At 48.0% G+C, this 16,407-nt stretch overlaps 3 protein-coding genes across 3 annotated transcripts; 2 read left to right on the top strand and 1 right to left on the bottom strand.

The window, feature by feature from the left end:
- The first annotated feature begins 229 nt into the window (after window positions 1-229).
- On the top strand, window positions 230-1,722 carry LOC34618661 (60S ribosomal protein L11-A). Its single transcript, XM_022731979.1, has 3 exons — window positions 230-307; window positions 921-1,206; window positions 1,559-1,722. The coding sequence occupies exons 1-3, from the start codon at window positions 230-232 to the stop codon at window positions 1,720-1,722; spliced, it is 528 nt and encodes a 175-aa protein (XP_022586771.1).
- Window positions 1,723-3,017: 1,295 nt separating this feature from the next.
- LOC34618662 (succinate dehydrogenase [ubiquinone] iron-sulfur subunit) lies at window positions 3,018-6,103 on the bottom strand. The gene is made up of 7 exons (XM_026333893.1): window positions 5,825-6,103; window positions 5,403-5,544; window positions 4,750-4,991; window positions 4,398-4,555; window positions 4,087-4,161; window positions 3,340-3,395; window positions 3,018-3,142 (listed from the first exon to the last, which is right to left on the bottom strand). Exons 1-7 carry the CDS (start codon window positions 6,101-6,103, stop codon window positions 3,018-3,020), a joined length of 1,077 nt encoding a protein of 358 aa, XP_026189678.1.
- Window positions 6,104-12,724: 6,621 nt separating this feature from the next.
- On the top strand, window positions 12,725-15,823 carry LOC34618664 (alcohol dehydrogenase class-3). The gene is made up of 10 exons (XM_026333924.1): window positions 12,725-12,793; window positions 13,027-13,110; window positions 13,253-13,387; window positions 13,619-13,698; window positions 14,036-14,105; window positions 14,352-14,443; window positions 14,708-14,889; window positions 15,069-15,168; window positions 15,418-15,561; window positions 15,715-15,823. The coding sequence occupies exons 1-10, from the start codon at window positions 12,725-12,727 to the stop codon at window positions 15,821-15,823; spliced, it is 1,065 nt and encodes a 354-aa protein (XP_026189709.1).
- The last annotated feature ends 584 nt before the right edge of the window (window positions 15,824-16,407 follow it).

Raw genomic sequence — 16,407 nt, 5'->3', positions numbered from 1 at the left:
CAAGGCCCCAAAACGGTATCGCATGCAGTGGGCTGCATGCAGGCGGGGTGCTGCGTACCAACTCCCTTGGCTACTAAAACGATGGTGCCGGTGCTGCTCGTGTTCGTTTGTTTGCAAGGATTAATAGGGTTGTTTCTCTGATTATTTTTCTCCGGCGGAGGTATAGAAGCGGCGAGAGGAGAAGAATACCGGTGGGGAGCGCAGTCCCTTTCTGTTTATCCTGGGCACAATGGTGAAGTGCTTGGAGGAGAATCCGATGCGGGAAATCCGCATCGAGAAGCTCACGCTTAACATTTGCGTTGGAGAGGTTTGTCATTTAAGAGTAATTTCAGCGTTTTATACTTCAATAAGGGTTCAGAATTAGGGGAAAAGACCAAGGGTAGAAATCTGTGGGGTGGCGGGTGCACTCGGGTGTATGTACCTCCTCTTCGCGCATATCACTCAGATTAGAATCTTTGAGGGCTGGAATATATATCTCTTGATATTCTGTCATGATTGTAGAAGCTGAGTTGGATGCTGTTCTGCATCGTTGGGCTGCTGCGGCCCGTCATATCTTTTTGGCTACCCCTCCGTTTATCTGACTTCAGTTCGTGTTGCTCTGATGCTTCATTCGCTTTACTTAAATTATTTGAGAGGCAATTCTTCTAATGAAACTGTATATGGCAGGGCACCGAGGATTAGCTCGTTGGCGACGCCGTATTATGTGTGATTGGGCCCATTTTTCAGAGATTAGCTTGTGGTTGGTTGGAATTTTATCTTTTGAAACTATGCACATTGATGCGCGTACCGTCCTTATCCATGGGCTTAGTGTTCTATTCCTGTTTCGGAAGCTTCCTCTGGGTATCTACGGTTTTCACACACTGAACTCGATCCACGGATCTCTGTGCTGTATTCTTCTGGCTGTGAGCTTCTGTGCTCAGTCCGGTGACAGACTGACGCGCGCCGCTCGTGTGTTGGAGCAGTTGACAGGCCAGCGCCCGGTGCTATCTCGCGCGCGCCTTACCATCCGATCATTCAGCATCCGCAGGAACGAAAAAATCGCCTGCTATGTCACGGTGCGTGGCAAGAAGGCGGAGGAGATATTGGAGAAGGGTCTGAAGGTTAAGGAGTATGAGCTGACGAAAAAAAACTTTTCTGATACGGGCAATTTTGGATTCGGTATTCAGGAGCACATTGACCTTGGAATCAAGTACGATCCGTCCACCGGTAAGAGGAGCAGAAAGAATATCCACCATCACGTTGTATTCTCACAAGAGGGACCTATATGCTTCGCGTTAGCCATGAGTGTTTTGCGGTGGTGACCTTTACCAGGGCTCTCTGTAGTCCCTTTTAAAGACTCCAAGGGGGGTCACCGTAATTTTTATTGTTCACGCGCTTCAGGCCCCCGGAAGTGCAAACTTGCCAGAGTGGACGGGGGTGCACGTGTGCAAGCTTGTCCACACGTGGATGATGGGTGCATATAGGAGATTAAGCACACTCTGGTTTTATCCCTACCGAGTCTGCCTTGTCAGTTTCATTTCGTCAGCCTACCTGTTGTATTGTGCTTTTTTCTCATCAGGGATTTACGGATTGGATTTCTACGTGCACCTCTGCCGCCCGGGGCTGCGCGTGTCGAAGCGGAAGTGGGCCCGGGGACGGATTGGCCACTCTCATAAAGTGACTAAGGAGGACAGCATGAGGTGGTTCCGGCAGAAATACGATGGCATTGTCCTCAACCGCTAAGTGCTCAAACAACTTTGCCGCCTGCCTGCCTAGCTAGCCGGCTAGCTAGTTGGTGTAGTTGGCCGACAGCCACCGCACGCTGCCCGGCTAGAAGAAGCACGGTGATGCCAGAGCGAGCGTCCTTAGTCCACCAGCTACCTGCCCACCCGAGGGCCGAACGGACAAGATATTTCGTGAACTGCTTCGCCGTGTCTTCCTTGCTGTTGGGAGTTTTGGGGTGTACCAAGCCTAGGTTTTGATTTGGGAGCAAGGGTTGGAGTTAATGCCAGAAGGGCGAGGGTTTACTCCGTAACGAGCTGCCAAGGACTCGCTTCACCATTTGCTCTGCTTGAGTACTCCTTAGTCAAATAGCTGCAAACTGGAGCCTCGTAGCGAATAGTAATTCTGCCCTAAGCCAATAAACGGCAAGGGGGTGCTACTATTCATATGCACCTCTTGTGCTGAGAGTCGACGCAACTTCGCTTGTTCTCCGGGGAACCAGGCTTCCAGAAATAGGACAGACTGGCCAAAGTAGTGGGCTTAGTTCAGTACACTTCGCGACATTAGCTGTGCAGAAGAAAGGGGGGCAGTTCGACTACGCCTCGGTACAGTTGTTCCACGCCGTAGACTCCATTATTGTTGGGAAGGGGGTAGGTCCAAGTTGCATAGGGTCACATAGGCGGATACTATTCTTAAAGGTATGCAGATATGTCCCATTCAGCGTGGGAGGTTCAAATCAGACTTTGATGGAAGAAGTTCTACAAAGGATGGGGCGGAAATGTGCAGGATGTCGACTGCAGCGATCCCGATGCGTGTCTCACCCCCCTTTCCCTTCCATCATCCACTGGCGCAAGCGACCCTAAGCCGCTTGATAAGACTGGTGAGTAAGAATGGGGGACAGCAGGAAGTGCGGTACAGCAATACACAAGAAGCTTTTGAAGAGACAGCCATGTGCATACAGGAATGGTCAGGGTGGTGGGCAGATGCATTTGGTAGCCCCCAGAACGTCTACTGAAACAAAACTTTGATAATAGGGAGGAAGAAATAAAGGGGAGCGAGGGTCAAATACATTTACACTTCGGCAGTGCTTCAGCGCTCAGAGGGCGCTTTCATTTTCCTTTGCGTAAGGATTCTCGTCCCTGAACTACGCAGAGTGCTGGAAGCTACTTCTTCAAGCGCGTCCTCTTGTGTCTCCCCCCTCCCCGCGTCCTCTTATCGCCACCGCCTACCGAGGCTGCACGTTCAAATCGTTATAAATCGCTACACACAGCTACAAACAGCTGAAAAATGTGGAACAGCCCATTCCATTTTCTTGATCAAGACTCCGCTTTTAGCTCTTTCGCCAGCTCCGCAGAACGGGCGCGGGCTGCCTGGGCAGCAAGCTGCACAAAATCCGTGCCAAATTCCTCTTGTATCTGCTTCTTCATCTTCCTTATAGCCCCTAAGAATAGATATGATTGACAAAGAAGACATTACAATTCAGACAAGTGCACGGACATGATAGGAGACACAAAGGTGCGAAGAACTACAAGCAGAAAACGCAGCAGCATAGGAATAAACAAGAGGACACGCTACTGCGTGCGTACACACAAAGGAGGCGTGTACCAAAAAAAAGGTTGATTAATTGAGCAAACGTACCTGCAGGGTCGAGCCCTTTTGGACAGGCAATCGAGCAATTCATGATCCCATGGCACCTGAGAATAAGACGAGTGAAAAGGCGAAGAAAACATGTTTCAAAATATCTAAGTGCGAACAGGTGCCCATACAAGGCTAGACTGGCTCTAACAAAGACAAGAGATTTGCTGTAATAGCTTTCCACATTAGGGTCAGTATCGCCCTGTATGTGAGCGCTTGTTCTACTTTTGCCGGTGTCTTGACTGCCACTACTGCACACTTTGTGCGTTTAAAGTGCCTGCTTTACAAGAAGCGCCTCGGCGAAAGTGAGAAGGCCCGTGCGGAGGCGTACCACGCCCAGGGGCAAAAACAAAGGTTACAATCTACCACAGTGCATGCACACTCTAAAGGTGGCGCGGTGCGCCATCGACAGCAGTACATCATGTGCCCATTCCTTACTGGATTTCTCCCACTATGTAAAAGTAATGCAACCAGAAAACCACTGGCTCCGACAAACACTTCCACAAATCTCCACGCATTCAGGCGGCTAAACATTGTGTGTAAACTTTACCAACTACGCAAGAACAGCACCATCGCAGAGAATTGAGCAGTTAAACAATATATGCTAATAGGATTTGGAACACAAAGAGGCATGTGAATAGGCCGGCTAGCAAACGGCCCAGAGACAGAGACACGTAGGGATTATTGACCCAGCAAAATAAAAACACAAAGCAAAACGTTTGCAAATAAGACTAGAGAGAGCACACGAACCTGTAAAGCTTCATGGTGTCATTTATTTGGGCGAGGCGCTCGCGAGTGAACTCGTCGCGGCTGTCGCTGATCCAGCTGACCAAGCAAACATGCACGAAAAGACATAACAGTATATCACTATTACCGACCCCATCAAGGACCAGCATGAGATTACAAGCACTAGGGCGTGCTCAATTGACGCTGAGGCGAGCACACAAGGCTGAAAAACGCAACAGTGGCGCTTCTCCCACAGCCTTCTGCCAGTCAATCTGTGTCGCTTTTCACCCCTTTTACCTCCTTACAATCTCTTAACTATACGATTGCTATCTCACCGGAAGGCCTGGAGGAGAACTGCTGGCCCGAGATAGGCCTGAGGGTTCCACCAGTAAGAAGGGCAGGAAGTTGAACAGCAGGCGCACAAGATGCACTCGTACAGGCCATCCAACTTTTCGCGGTCCTCTATCGACTGCAGAATTTCCGTGCCCTCTGTCTGAAGCTCAAGCACGGAAATGCAGAAAGCATTTTCACGGTTAAATGAAGCTCCTGCAAACCACAGCGTGTCCCGTTCGTTGCAAGCTACGATGCACCGCATCTATGAATGCTCTTTGTTTTCCTCAGGTTTGCCTTGAATACCCTGCAAGCTTATCATACTAGCTACCAAAGTGGTATTTGCGGCTCCCTCACGGGCTGTGTCTTCCTCTGCAGCCAAGGCTGCACGGACTTGTACTGAGTATAAAAGTTGGTAAGATCCGGCACCAGGTCCCTTAAAACCATCGCGTATGGAAGCGGAAGAATATCCACAGGGGCGCTATCGTCATCGTTGACAAAGTGATCTGCGTGTTCCTCTGTGCTAGGTCCCTGCATTTTGTCGTACTCTTCCAAGCTCTTCTCTACTGCACCAACTACTGCACCCAGGGTGCCGCCCTCTGCAAACAAATACGAGCAACAGCAACATCTCAGGCAAGCAATGGAAATCTATGCCCATTTCAAGTGCTCAGACGCATCGAGTAAAGTAATCCGGTGAAAGTGGAGCAAGGCACAGCGATGTGAACAGGCTGTACGAGACGCAGAGGTACTCCCGAAAAACAGCATCAACACAGCACGTGCCCAAAAACGGCAGACAATGTGCATCGATTCACGACAACAGACGCGTTGAGCTGTTGTGTCTACGTCCCAGAAAAAGCAACACACACATGCAAACTTGAGCGCACACGCGCATGCGCATGCGCAACTCACACTTCTCCTATACGCAGTTGTGTGGAGCAACGCAACAGAAAATCTCCCTGCTATACAAAGAGACAGAATTGTACGCATACATGCATGCTGTCAATGCTTACTTATAGTCGGCTTTCTGTGAGTAGTGCGGTGTGTCTTTTGAATTGGCGTGAGGCAGGCGAGGCAGTTAATTCCGTCAATGTTCATCGCGCAAGACCCGCAAATCCCCTCGCGGCAACTCCGACGAAAGGACAAAGTTGGGTCCTAAGGATGCAGTCGTAGCCGCAGTCGCAGCACCAAAAACAGGGGCATAATATATCAATGGCTTTCTCTTGAAGGGGTGCGGGAAACATGGCACACAATCTGAATCTGCCGACAGTACGATGCAGAGGCAACAGTGCTCCTCAATTGCAGTGCAGCAACCGAGCCATCGTCAAGAAGAATGCCCCTCATGCATGCATAGCGAGAGGCTCCCATAGCATATACGAGTGTTGCACGACTCCAGTTGCGAGGCAGTAAACACTGGCAATGCACAGTTGATTACTTGTTCGGCCTTGATTGCAATAAGCGCATCCAGCACCATGGGCCCACAAGTCGATGTGTCGAGTGTGTATTCCTGCATGCGAGGCCTCCCGCCCTTCTCTGGATCGTAGCGATGAATGCGGAAGGTCAGAGTGCTGCGACTGTTGCTGCTGTGTGTATTGCTGCTGGAGCTACTGTGCCGAAACGTCTGGAAGTTAGGGAGGACTGCGGAGGCCCGTAAGAAAAAGGAGCGATAACCTGGTGCTCCAGTAGCCGTTGAAGCCGATATTAAGCCCCACATTTCCGGAAAAGGGGGTATCAGATTCCGCGGCAGGCAAGGCAGTGCGCAAAAAGCTCGAAAAAAATCTCTCGAGAGTCAAAGGAAGGCTTGAAGGCCGCGTGTAGACACTCTGCTAATCGCTATTTTTAGTTTTACACTAGATCCGGCACTAGTAAACCTAAATTATCGGAAAGACAGGCAAGCGGCAGAGGCAGCAGCATGCAGCGCAGCGCTTTGCGACCGTGACGCACGCTGCGCAAAGTTGCAGGAGGAAGGGGGCGCTTCTTGTTTCTTAGATCGACTTTCAAGGCTCTTCGAAGAATTATTTGTAGACCATCGATGATACAGCTAGCCTTTTAGGCCGATTCTGTAATGTGAGATTGAGTAGTGTGAATTGCACTGCTGGCTCGGTGATGACATGCATGAACAGCACAGTGCATTCGGCAAAGCAAGCTTTATACTCTTGCCTTCGTACCAGCAAACAAGCTTCCTGTGGATGGAAAATCAATTGAAAGCACTCTTAGGCCGTTCTACTATTTTATGTGCCGTTGAGCATGGACGGCTAGACACACGAAAAAGCTGTTACTGCTGTACGAGTGAAGTAACAAAGTAATGGGCTAACCTCTAGAACATCTTTTCCCACCCTCGTCATATTTTTTAAGAACTAGCAATGCATTGACTGATTGATTTGTCTGTTTGCTTTTTTCCTTATTCCAGAATAGTGTCTTTAAAACCCAGTAAGGCGCAATGTCATATGCGTATACGCGAATTGCTACGTGCATGTAGTCGTGAATGCTCGGAATTCCAAGAGGGTACAGCTATGTGCATCCTCTTAGCACTACCCCGTCGTGCCAAGGACAATGAGAGGTGTTATAAGGGAAGGCGGGAGCTCTGTCGGAAAAGTTTTAATCAGTTGCGATCAAGTTTGTATTAGGTCTGAAGTTGAGTGCCCCACTGCAACCTCAAGTAGAGAGCTGAAATCAGCAGCACTGCATGGCTCAATGCAGCCGTCCCCCGTTCACACGCTACCGATGCACTGGGAAGTAAGGTTTCCCTACAAAAACTGTCGGGCTTGTGCCAGATTCACGTTATCACTCAGCCATGCGATTTTTGTTGGCATGAGTGCAAGGGGGAAACCCTCTGGTAATGAAGGTAGATCAAGTGCAGCTCATGTTAGGGCATCATAGGCCTAACTGCATGCTGAAATGAAGGCAGGAACTTCACAACAGGCCGAAAGCAGATTTTGCCATGGCATATAACATTTATGGATATGCCAGTAATGTTATGCCGACCAGGAAAGTGTGGCGGTCTAACGTTGCGCAAGCACTCTAAAGTTTCATCAGCGTGGTATCGCAGCCTGTAGCGAGAGCACTGCCACTGTCGGCTTCGACTGGACTTCTTCTTTTACCCACTCTTGCCATTCGTACCCCAGCGATGAGCGAAGGCGAGTGCCCGTTACCGCATATTTTTATAGAACTTCAATGATGACTTTAACCACTTAGAAGAAGCTGTTGATTTCATAGAAAAAGTACAATTTAATTCTTCATTAACCCACGATCCATCTGTTTATGCTGAGATGAGTTCCACAACCAGCTTTGAGAGAATTGAGACAGCTGAAGCATAAGAATCTACTCATAGATCCGTATACCAAGGAAAATAAAGGTTTGACCCGCAAAATCTACAACGTAGACGAAATCCTTTTTCATCAGTGGTTTCTTTCAGGTCTACTTAAAGTGCGACGTAAGGTGCTCAGAGGACGCGACTCGGCGATAACACAAGCGATTAGTGGGGTTTTCAAAAGTGATAGAGTCCTTGAGGTTTTAAGATCACATGGGCACAACCCTACGTCTTTATGTGACAAGGAGTAGCCCACTTTGAACTCCATGTCTATGGATATCGAGGCCTTGTCAGCTGCCTTAGCTTAGATCCTAAGATGAACATGGAGAAGACGCGACAAGACACTCGCACTCCTACTCATCCAAAGACAGCTTCCACAGAATGCATTTGCTTATATTGCGGTACATTGTTGGGTTTTATGATTTGGAATCGCAAGAGCGTGCAAAATAAGCAGTGAGCCTTGATAACGGGACTAGGCCCAGTAGAAGCAGGAAGATTGGTGAGCAAAGGAGGCGCATTAGGGATACGGCAAGTCCTCCACGCAGGCTGCGGCGCATTGCAGGCAACTACAGGGGACAGAGCCGCAATAGATGATTCCCCATCGACTTATAATGCGCTGAGTTGATTCACGTCTATATTTACTATCAAGAACTGCTAGCTTTACTCAATTAAGGATGCGAAATAAATGCGTTAGCTGAGGAATCGGCGCAGAAGTGCAATCTGCCGCTCCACCCATCAGCGAACCCCTAAAGAGCAAGCTTGTTGAAGGGTGGCGGGAGAAAAGGATGGGCAAGGCTACGGCGGCTGAGCTTAACTTCAACTCAAAAGTTTCTTGTAGCTGCATGGTCCATTACTTCCATATTAGACACGTTCACCATGACATAATGCAAGGTATGCCATGGGTGGCCCCTTTGAAGGCGCGCATGCAATTACAGATTTCAGCGAAGAATGTTCACGCGCCGAGAAGCAGTAGGAATAAGGCAACTTTTAGTCATCTCAAGAACGCTTATTATAACTGGGGAGAGCGGGATAGTGGTCGACAGCACAACAAGGTTAGACAGAGCCCATGCGAAGGCTCAGCAGAGCACTAAGAGGAGACCACTGCGCCTGATTTTTGTCTTGGGGGCTGTGCGACTGTTTCTTTTTCAAAGATATTAATAGGCGGTTTAGCTTCTAAACGGCGAAAATGGGCAGATTTCAAGCCGGAGTTTGCGAATATGCTCAGTAATGACGAGATGCCAGCAAGCGGGCTATCTGCTGGTCGTCCAGAGCACTCTGTTAAGCCAATCCTCCGGTCAGCACCGTTGGCAGTATCGAAGGCCCCTCCTACATGAGTAAATGACCGAGCGGGTGCCAGATGTTTGTTCAAAGGAGGCAAAGCACCGGGACCGACGGGCGCCTTTAGACAAATCCCGGCTTTTGTGATAAAATCGTTTCTTGGTAGGGAGTTCAACAGGAATTTTAGCCGACTAACAGTGAGAATAGGCAAATATAGCTGCTCCCGAATGTGCCAAATAGTAACGAGCTGCGGCAGGCTGTCCTAGGGGTCATCGAGCATGGCGTATTCAGCTATTCCCAAGTCAGCCCCGAGGTGTGTTCCGCGGTGCTGGGATCGCCCATGGCGTGAAGACTGAGCGGGAGCCGGATGGTTCGTCAAAAAAGAGGAAGTGCAGGAATCGATAAGTGCTTTCGAGCAAAAGTCGGTGTTAGTGTCGACGAAGCACGAAAGGTGGCGCAAGTACGCTTCCTTCAAGCTCCTAGCAAAACCATCGTAAAGCAGAACTTGAATGCGTCTTATACCAATAAAGTGCCAGGCAGATTGCACGAATTAGCAGTCCGCTTGAAAATTGACGATTACGTTCCTACAAATGCCCACTCAGCCTGATGACAGGCACAAAACGGCGTTCCCCAGTCGTACTCAAAAACTGTAGGAAACCTCGATGAAGTTTGTGCTTGCGATTTCCCCAGATGTAGCGCGCCTCAAGCTTATCGGAAGGAATAAGCGTATGAGGGAGGGATTATAGCTGCCTGCATGGACGACGCCTTGGATTTCAATCGTTCGAAAGCACGAACAGTACCTACGACGTGCGCTTCAGCTGTTCTGGATCAAGCAGTGCACTGTGAAGGCAAGAAAGTGCTTGATTTTCGTGAAACCAGTGTGTTCCTGGGAATCCGCGTTCCGAAAAACTAGAGTTATCAAGGTGTGGCCTTGATCTTTGCCCACCATCAAGGGCGTTGCACTGTTCTATGGGCTCGCATCTTTTGGAAATTTCACTACTGGCTTTGGTCGGATCGCTGTTCCTCTACTTGATATGGCATGGAAAGCATAGGCTACGACCTGAACAACGGGGGCTGGTGCCGCACCAATGACGCTTTTCGGGTGGCCTACAACTCCTGCGGTATTCCTGCTGTCTGATTAGAAGTCCTATTAATTTAGAGCCGCCAATGCCGATGACATAGACGCTGGTGAAGTTCTCTTGTTTTCTAACAGGCAACAGGCTTTCGAAGTACTGAATTATTGCTTGCTAATCTGGTCGCTTTACCAAAAGCGAACAATGGGAAAGGGACTACATGCAGCGCAGTGGGGTGTGCAACAATGCCATATGTGGTTGTATCGTCTGTAGCTACTTACAATGCGGCGCAGGGCATGTGGGGGACTTGCCGTTTCCCTGATGCGCCTTGTTTGCTAACCAAGCTTCCTGCTTCTGCTGGACCCAGCCCCGTTGTTAGAGGTCCTTGGCTGTTTGCATGCGCTTACAACTCCGGGTAATACGACCCATTATTTCACAATAGAAGCAGGTATTCTTTGGAGGGGTGCCCGAGACTGCTTAGGAAAGCGAGTTCCTTCGTGCTTGCCTCTGCTCCGAATTAGAGTGCAGCCTAGGCCGTCGACGCCGCTCCGCCACCCACAGGTTTTAACTTTGGAGTTGACTCCTCCTCCTCCGCTAAAGACGCAGAGGCCGCTCCCATGTGCTCCTGGATGCTCAGCTTAAGGAGTCCATCATTTGTGAGAAGCCCATTCATCGGTTGTTCAATGCCTCAGCCGCGTACCCATCCTCCGAGCATCTGACGTGGGACTTTGACAATACCTAAAAAAACCGTTGGTGAAACAGGTGTTCGTCTACGTCGTGGATTTCGCTGACCAGTTGTTCATTATCTCACTCGATTTCTTAATAGTTTTCTTTGCTTCAGCTTCCTTATTTTTATCGGAGCTTGCTGTTATACAGAGATCTGCATAAACATGTTAGGGCTTGTATGTAGGCTTGCATTGCATTATTTCGATAGGCGAATGTTTGTTTTCCGCATGAATAGAGCCATTATTAAAGTATTCCTGCCTCCACTCGTCATACTGAAGCGAGCCCTCATGGGGCTTCCCCTCAAGAAGAGGAAGCGAAATACATCTCCATTCGGGTGATGACTTTTCGAATGCTTGTACAACCTTCTGTTTATCAGCATATTTAATCATGCATTATTACCAGCTGTGGAGCTACTGCGTTTAGAACACCATGCAGGCATTTATGCCTTCATTTACTTTCATCGCCAAATGATTTCCCCCGAACTTGTTGCCAACACAATCAGATTGGTAAAATTCCAAATGGCGCTAATACCCCGACAAGGTCCGTTGGGGAAGCTGAATTTCTAGTGTGTCTACAGCTAGTGGATGAGCCGGAAAGAGCTACAGGAACCACGCAATGCCACCGACTGTAGCACTGCATCGGAGGTCCAATGGGCGTCGCCTAAAAACAGATTCAATGCACAGTTGATAAAAGGTATTGAGTGTTCTCCAATCCAAAAGAGTTCCTTTCTTGACCTTCTTGAACCTCTCAGGGATTCCCAAATGAGGGAAGAGCGGAAGTTAATGCACGCGTAGCTCCACTCAGTAAGCGTTCCAAGCTTTTACAACTATAAGGAAGTGTCATCTAAAGCACACTCATAGAGCACTTTATCTTGTTGCACAGAGCTAACGCTACCTGCTATGAACGAGATAACAAAGAGAAAAACCAGCTAGTCAATTATTTATTAACTCTTAGTTAGGTGTAACCGGGGTAGTAGAATAGGCTAACGTGCAGTTCATCCCGCTGCAGATATCCTACGGACTCGGAAAAATCTAAGAAGCCTTTCCTTGCACAATTGACAGATGTACTTGCACTGACTACTACTGATGATCCTATATATTGTATTTCAATAATGCACTGCTAATGGGATCTTGTCTCACGTGAACTTGAGGGCTCTCGAATTGGGGCAAAAAGATTTTCTTTCATCTGGTCTGTACCGCAGTTTTCTACAATAGTAGAGTTCTTCACCTTATGAAAGGATAGACAAATTCCCTATGCGTTGGGTTCCCTTAAAGCTCGTGCATACCTTCCACAATTTTGATATTTTTTCGAGTGCCTATCTTCTAAATGCTGAGTTCCGCCCACTTATTCCCCCTTAACATGGGTAGTTCCTTCAGTCTTTTCATATTTTGGTATCATTGGCGCAGTTTGCACGCTTGGCTGATTCGGACCCTAGCGCTTCAGCATCTTCTCCTGGACTCGAGATGTTCAACCGAATGCCATCATTGCCTTCTGCCATTTGCCAAGCCGGGATTACAATACTTTATCAACAATGATTACAAAGTGGATGCTCACTCGAATGAATGGCTTGTGGTATACTGGATGAGAAAAAACATAGTAGCTCCTGGACTGTTTGCACATATCCTGACCGCGTTGAGCGTCATTCTCTACATTATCCTGAACCCCGGAAGTATGGTGACACACCGAACTGAGGGTTATCAGGCGATTGAAAAAGTGCAAAGTATGAATAGGCAGCGAGTATATTCTTCCATTTCAATGTCGTAGCCTGTGTTAGTGCTCTGCTCGCCCGGGTAGAGCCAATGACTACGAGGGTGTCCTACCGCGCCCCCCGCTGAACCCACCAACGTGTTCCTCACTTTGATCCTTCCGGCGAATATTAAGGGCTCGGTTTGCCTCAGTATTTCTCGTAGTGTCACATTTGCAGCACATACGCACACACAGACTAAAAATGAGCGGGGAGCCTAGGACAATCGTCTGCAAAGCGGCAGTCGTCATGGCCGCGGGTCAGCCTTTCGAGGTGTGTTTATCTACTTCTTTTCCCCAGATAACTCCTTCTATGGTTATTTTACTCATTTATGCGCCACGACAAGCAAACCATCTGTAATCCTAAACAACCCCTGCCAAACGCTACACAAACCCGTCAACAGCAGAAAGTGCTTTCTGATCGCGTTTACCTGCTTTTTCGTCCTATCACGGTCCAGCTAGCTCTTCAATGACTTGACTGTGTGTTCTATTGAGCTCTGAGTGTAGATTATGGAGGTCAATGTCGCTCCACCGAAAAGGGGAGAGGTTCGCATCAGGATACTCTACGCCTGTCCGTGTCACACGGACGAAGTAAGCTGTATTCCTCTTCTTTGTGCGATCTACAGCCATGCAAGCAAGCCTTGTGCTCCACACTGAATGATGACGCCCCAGCTTTCAACTCTCGGTTAGGGGACTTTGGACATTTTTGCTTAGCCTGCGTTGCTTGTTGCAGATTACCCAAAGAGGCGTCGATCCTACCGCAGTATATCCATGCATTTTGGGTCACGAGTCATGCGGGCAGGTTGAGTCTATCGGCGAAGGTGTAACGACCTGCAAACCAGGGCAAAAAGTCATCCCTCTTTGGGAGGTCCGTGTGAAACGGTTTGTCTCAAGCTTGATGCTGAGCTCAACCTACCTACGGATTTGCTATTGCGTATATCGTGCTTGGTGCATTGTTACTCAGTATATAAGATTTTGCGTATGTGCACAGCCCCAGTGTTTCCCGGATGATCGAAAGGAGGGAAAGTGCAGGACTTGCCGGGGTTATGAGTGCAAAAAGACTAACATGTGCGGCAAATTTCTCGACGCTTTTGTTAAGGGTGTTATGCCTCTGGACAACACCTCACGTTTTACCACCAAAGACGGACAATCGATATACCACTTTATGGGCACATCAAGGTACAGACTACATTCAGTAACGCTGGAAGCATGTTGGCTTCTGTAGAATATTGTGAAAGATGCTGGTACTTCTCTTTGCTTACTAATCTATCCCATTTTCAAACAACCTCATAGAAGCTTTCATGTTTCAAACTCATTATTAGAGGTTAGACTGTCGAATACAAGACAGGCTTTGAGCTCATATGACATTACCCAGCAAGATCTTACAAAAATTTGACAAATTAGATGACAGTCAGCATGTGCGATTACTATTCCCTACCGTTGCCGTGGTATTCGGTTTTGATTAGGTCTGACGGCTTCATGTCCTTGTTTGGTCTGATTTCTTGGCTATCTGCAGCTTCTCACAATACACCGTGGTGCCTCAGGAGTGCGTTGCCGTTATCCCGGATGATAGCCCCATGGACCAAGTCAGTTAATGATCCCCTCGCTATCCTCTTTTTTGTTTGCTGGTACTGCAAGTATTATTGCTGCCGTATCTTCTATTCACAGTTAAAGGGGCGATTAGGTGTATCCAATTATCGCATACCGAAAAATGCATATTAAAGCGAGGGCGAGTGCCCCTCAGTACTTCCCGCCTAAATATCCGCAAAGACTATGTGCCCACACCTAGCTCTATTTATGTATTTGGTCTTGGTGTTTACCTCTCTCAACAGATGTGTGTGTTAGGGTGCGGAGTGCCGACTGGCATGGGAGCAGCTATGAATACAGCGAAGGTCGAGAAAGGCTCCACAGTGGCTGTCTACGGGTGATTTTTACATGTAATTCTTGGGGGTGCCCTCTATACTATGCTCTTAGCCTGTGTCTAATTCTTAAGAGAACACTGGAGGCTGCTTTATTTTCCATAGGACACTCGCTGCATTACTGCGCCTCTATACTGCATAGACTTCCGTTTATGTTACCCCTTAGCGCTCTGCTCACTCAAAATAGAAGCAAGAGAATTACATCACAGTTGCTTCTGATCTAGGCATAGGAATATATCGTTTGGGGTATGCATTGTGCGGTTGTACAGCCTCGGCTGTGTTGGACTGGCCTGCGTGGAAGGAGCCCACCTGGCTGGCGCTAAGGAGATCATTTGTGTGGACATAAACGATATCAAACTGGCCATGGCAAAGGACTTTGGAGGGACAAAATTCATAAATCCAAAGAATTACGAAAAGCCAATTCAAGATGTTATTATTGAAATGACCAATGGTGAGGTTCACATACGCATGAGTGTGCTCCGTACGACATAGCTTCACAAACTCCGCACTTGAATAGCATGCACACGTTGCTTTGAAACACACTAGAAGCATGCCATGTAATGCTCGTGTATGTCAAGGGCAGGACTGTCTGTATTTTGGCTTTGTGGGTGGATGTACGACTGACTCTAGGCGGCGTGGACTTTGCCTTCGAGTGCACCGGCAACACAACTGTCATGCGCAATGCCGTTGAGAGTACTTGCAAGGGATGGGGCCTCGCCGTCATCGTGGGGTTTGTCTGCTCCCAAAACTCGCTCGCCCCTTTCTACGCGTTCATAGTGCATGTCACACGCTTTACAGGGGAAGGGAAAATGGCATGTTTACTTTTAATCTTAATCGGGTTGAACTGTGTCGGACAATGAATGAAGATACTAGGCTAGCAAGGAGGCTTATGCCTTGTTCGCGTCAATGCCTATTGCTTTTGGGGGTAAAATCGGGTCGTGAGCGTTTATTTGTGGGAGACTGGACTGTGCGTTCACAGCATCGGTGAGGCAGGCAAAGAGATTAGTACCCGCCCTTATCACTTCATTGTTGGGAGGCAGCTCAAGGGATCTGTTTTCGGTGGCTGGAGGTCTCGTGACGATGTTCCCAAGCTTGCAGAGAAAGTAATCAACGGAGAACTGAAGTAAGCACCCACAAAAACAGGCATATCATTTGATCTTCGTAATTCAAGCTGCCTCTCTCTTGTTTAAATGGGCACCTTTTTTCATAAATTAGAGCATTTAGCTATTGTAGAGGTCATTCAATATGCTGTTGAATGCGAAGTGCGTTTTTTCAGATTGGGAAAATATTGTACCCATCGCATGAAGTTTTCCCAGATTAATGAGGCATTTGATCTGCTGAAACGGACGGAATGTATCCGCTGTGTTATGGACATGCAGCAATAGTAGACACTTTGATCACAATTGTGAGCTCTTGTAACTTAATGGCAGATAAACGCTAGCATCCAGAAAACAACGTTCAAGTAGCAATATGTGTTGATAATGCAGAGTTCCATTTACTTGGAGCGCAGGCTGCATGGTGACTTTTCGAGTTTCATCACGACTGCCGCTATAGCGAACGATTCCTTATAACTTAAGGGCTGAAATGCCTCCTGTGTCTGTCATATAACGATAGAAAGTTGACAAGGAATTTATTCATGCTCTGGGACCTTTTTGGCTCTTCAGTGCCAGACAGATTGGTGTCTTACTAGCTTTACCATTTGCACCAGGGAAGCCTTTTCCAAAAAGACAATAATGCAGCTTTGCTTCCTATTTGGTTGCGTTCCTTTCCAGAGTCTGCATATCGAAAAGGCAGCGCAAAGAACCTATCAACCGTGAAGCCGAGTGAACCACAACACATGTGTGCTCGCGGGGTGCTCTGTAGGGAGGCACACTAAAATGTGCAGGAACTTGTATGAATCAGAATGGATATAAATAGGAGAAGGGTGCAAAATGGTGGCGCTTAATGAAGTTTGGGAATTAGTAAGACA

Source organism: Cyclospora cayetanensis, unplaced genomic scaffold, assembly GCF_002999335.1.
Source record: "Cyclospora cayetanensis isolate NF1_C8 unplaced genomic scaffold, CcayRef3 CcayRef3_contig_32, whole genome shotgun sequence".
NCBI lineage: Eukaryota > Apicomplexa > Conoidasida > Eucoccidiorida > Eimeriidae > Cyclospora > Cyclospora cayetanensis.
The sequence above is the reverse complement of the archived record's forward strand: the minus strand, read 5'-3'. Positions and strand labels throughout refer to the sequence as shown.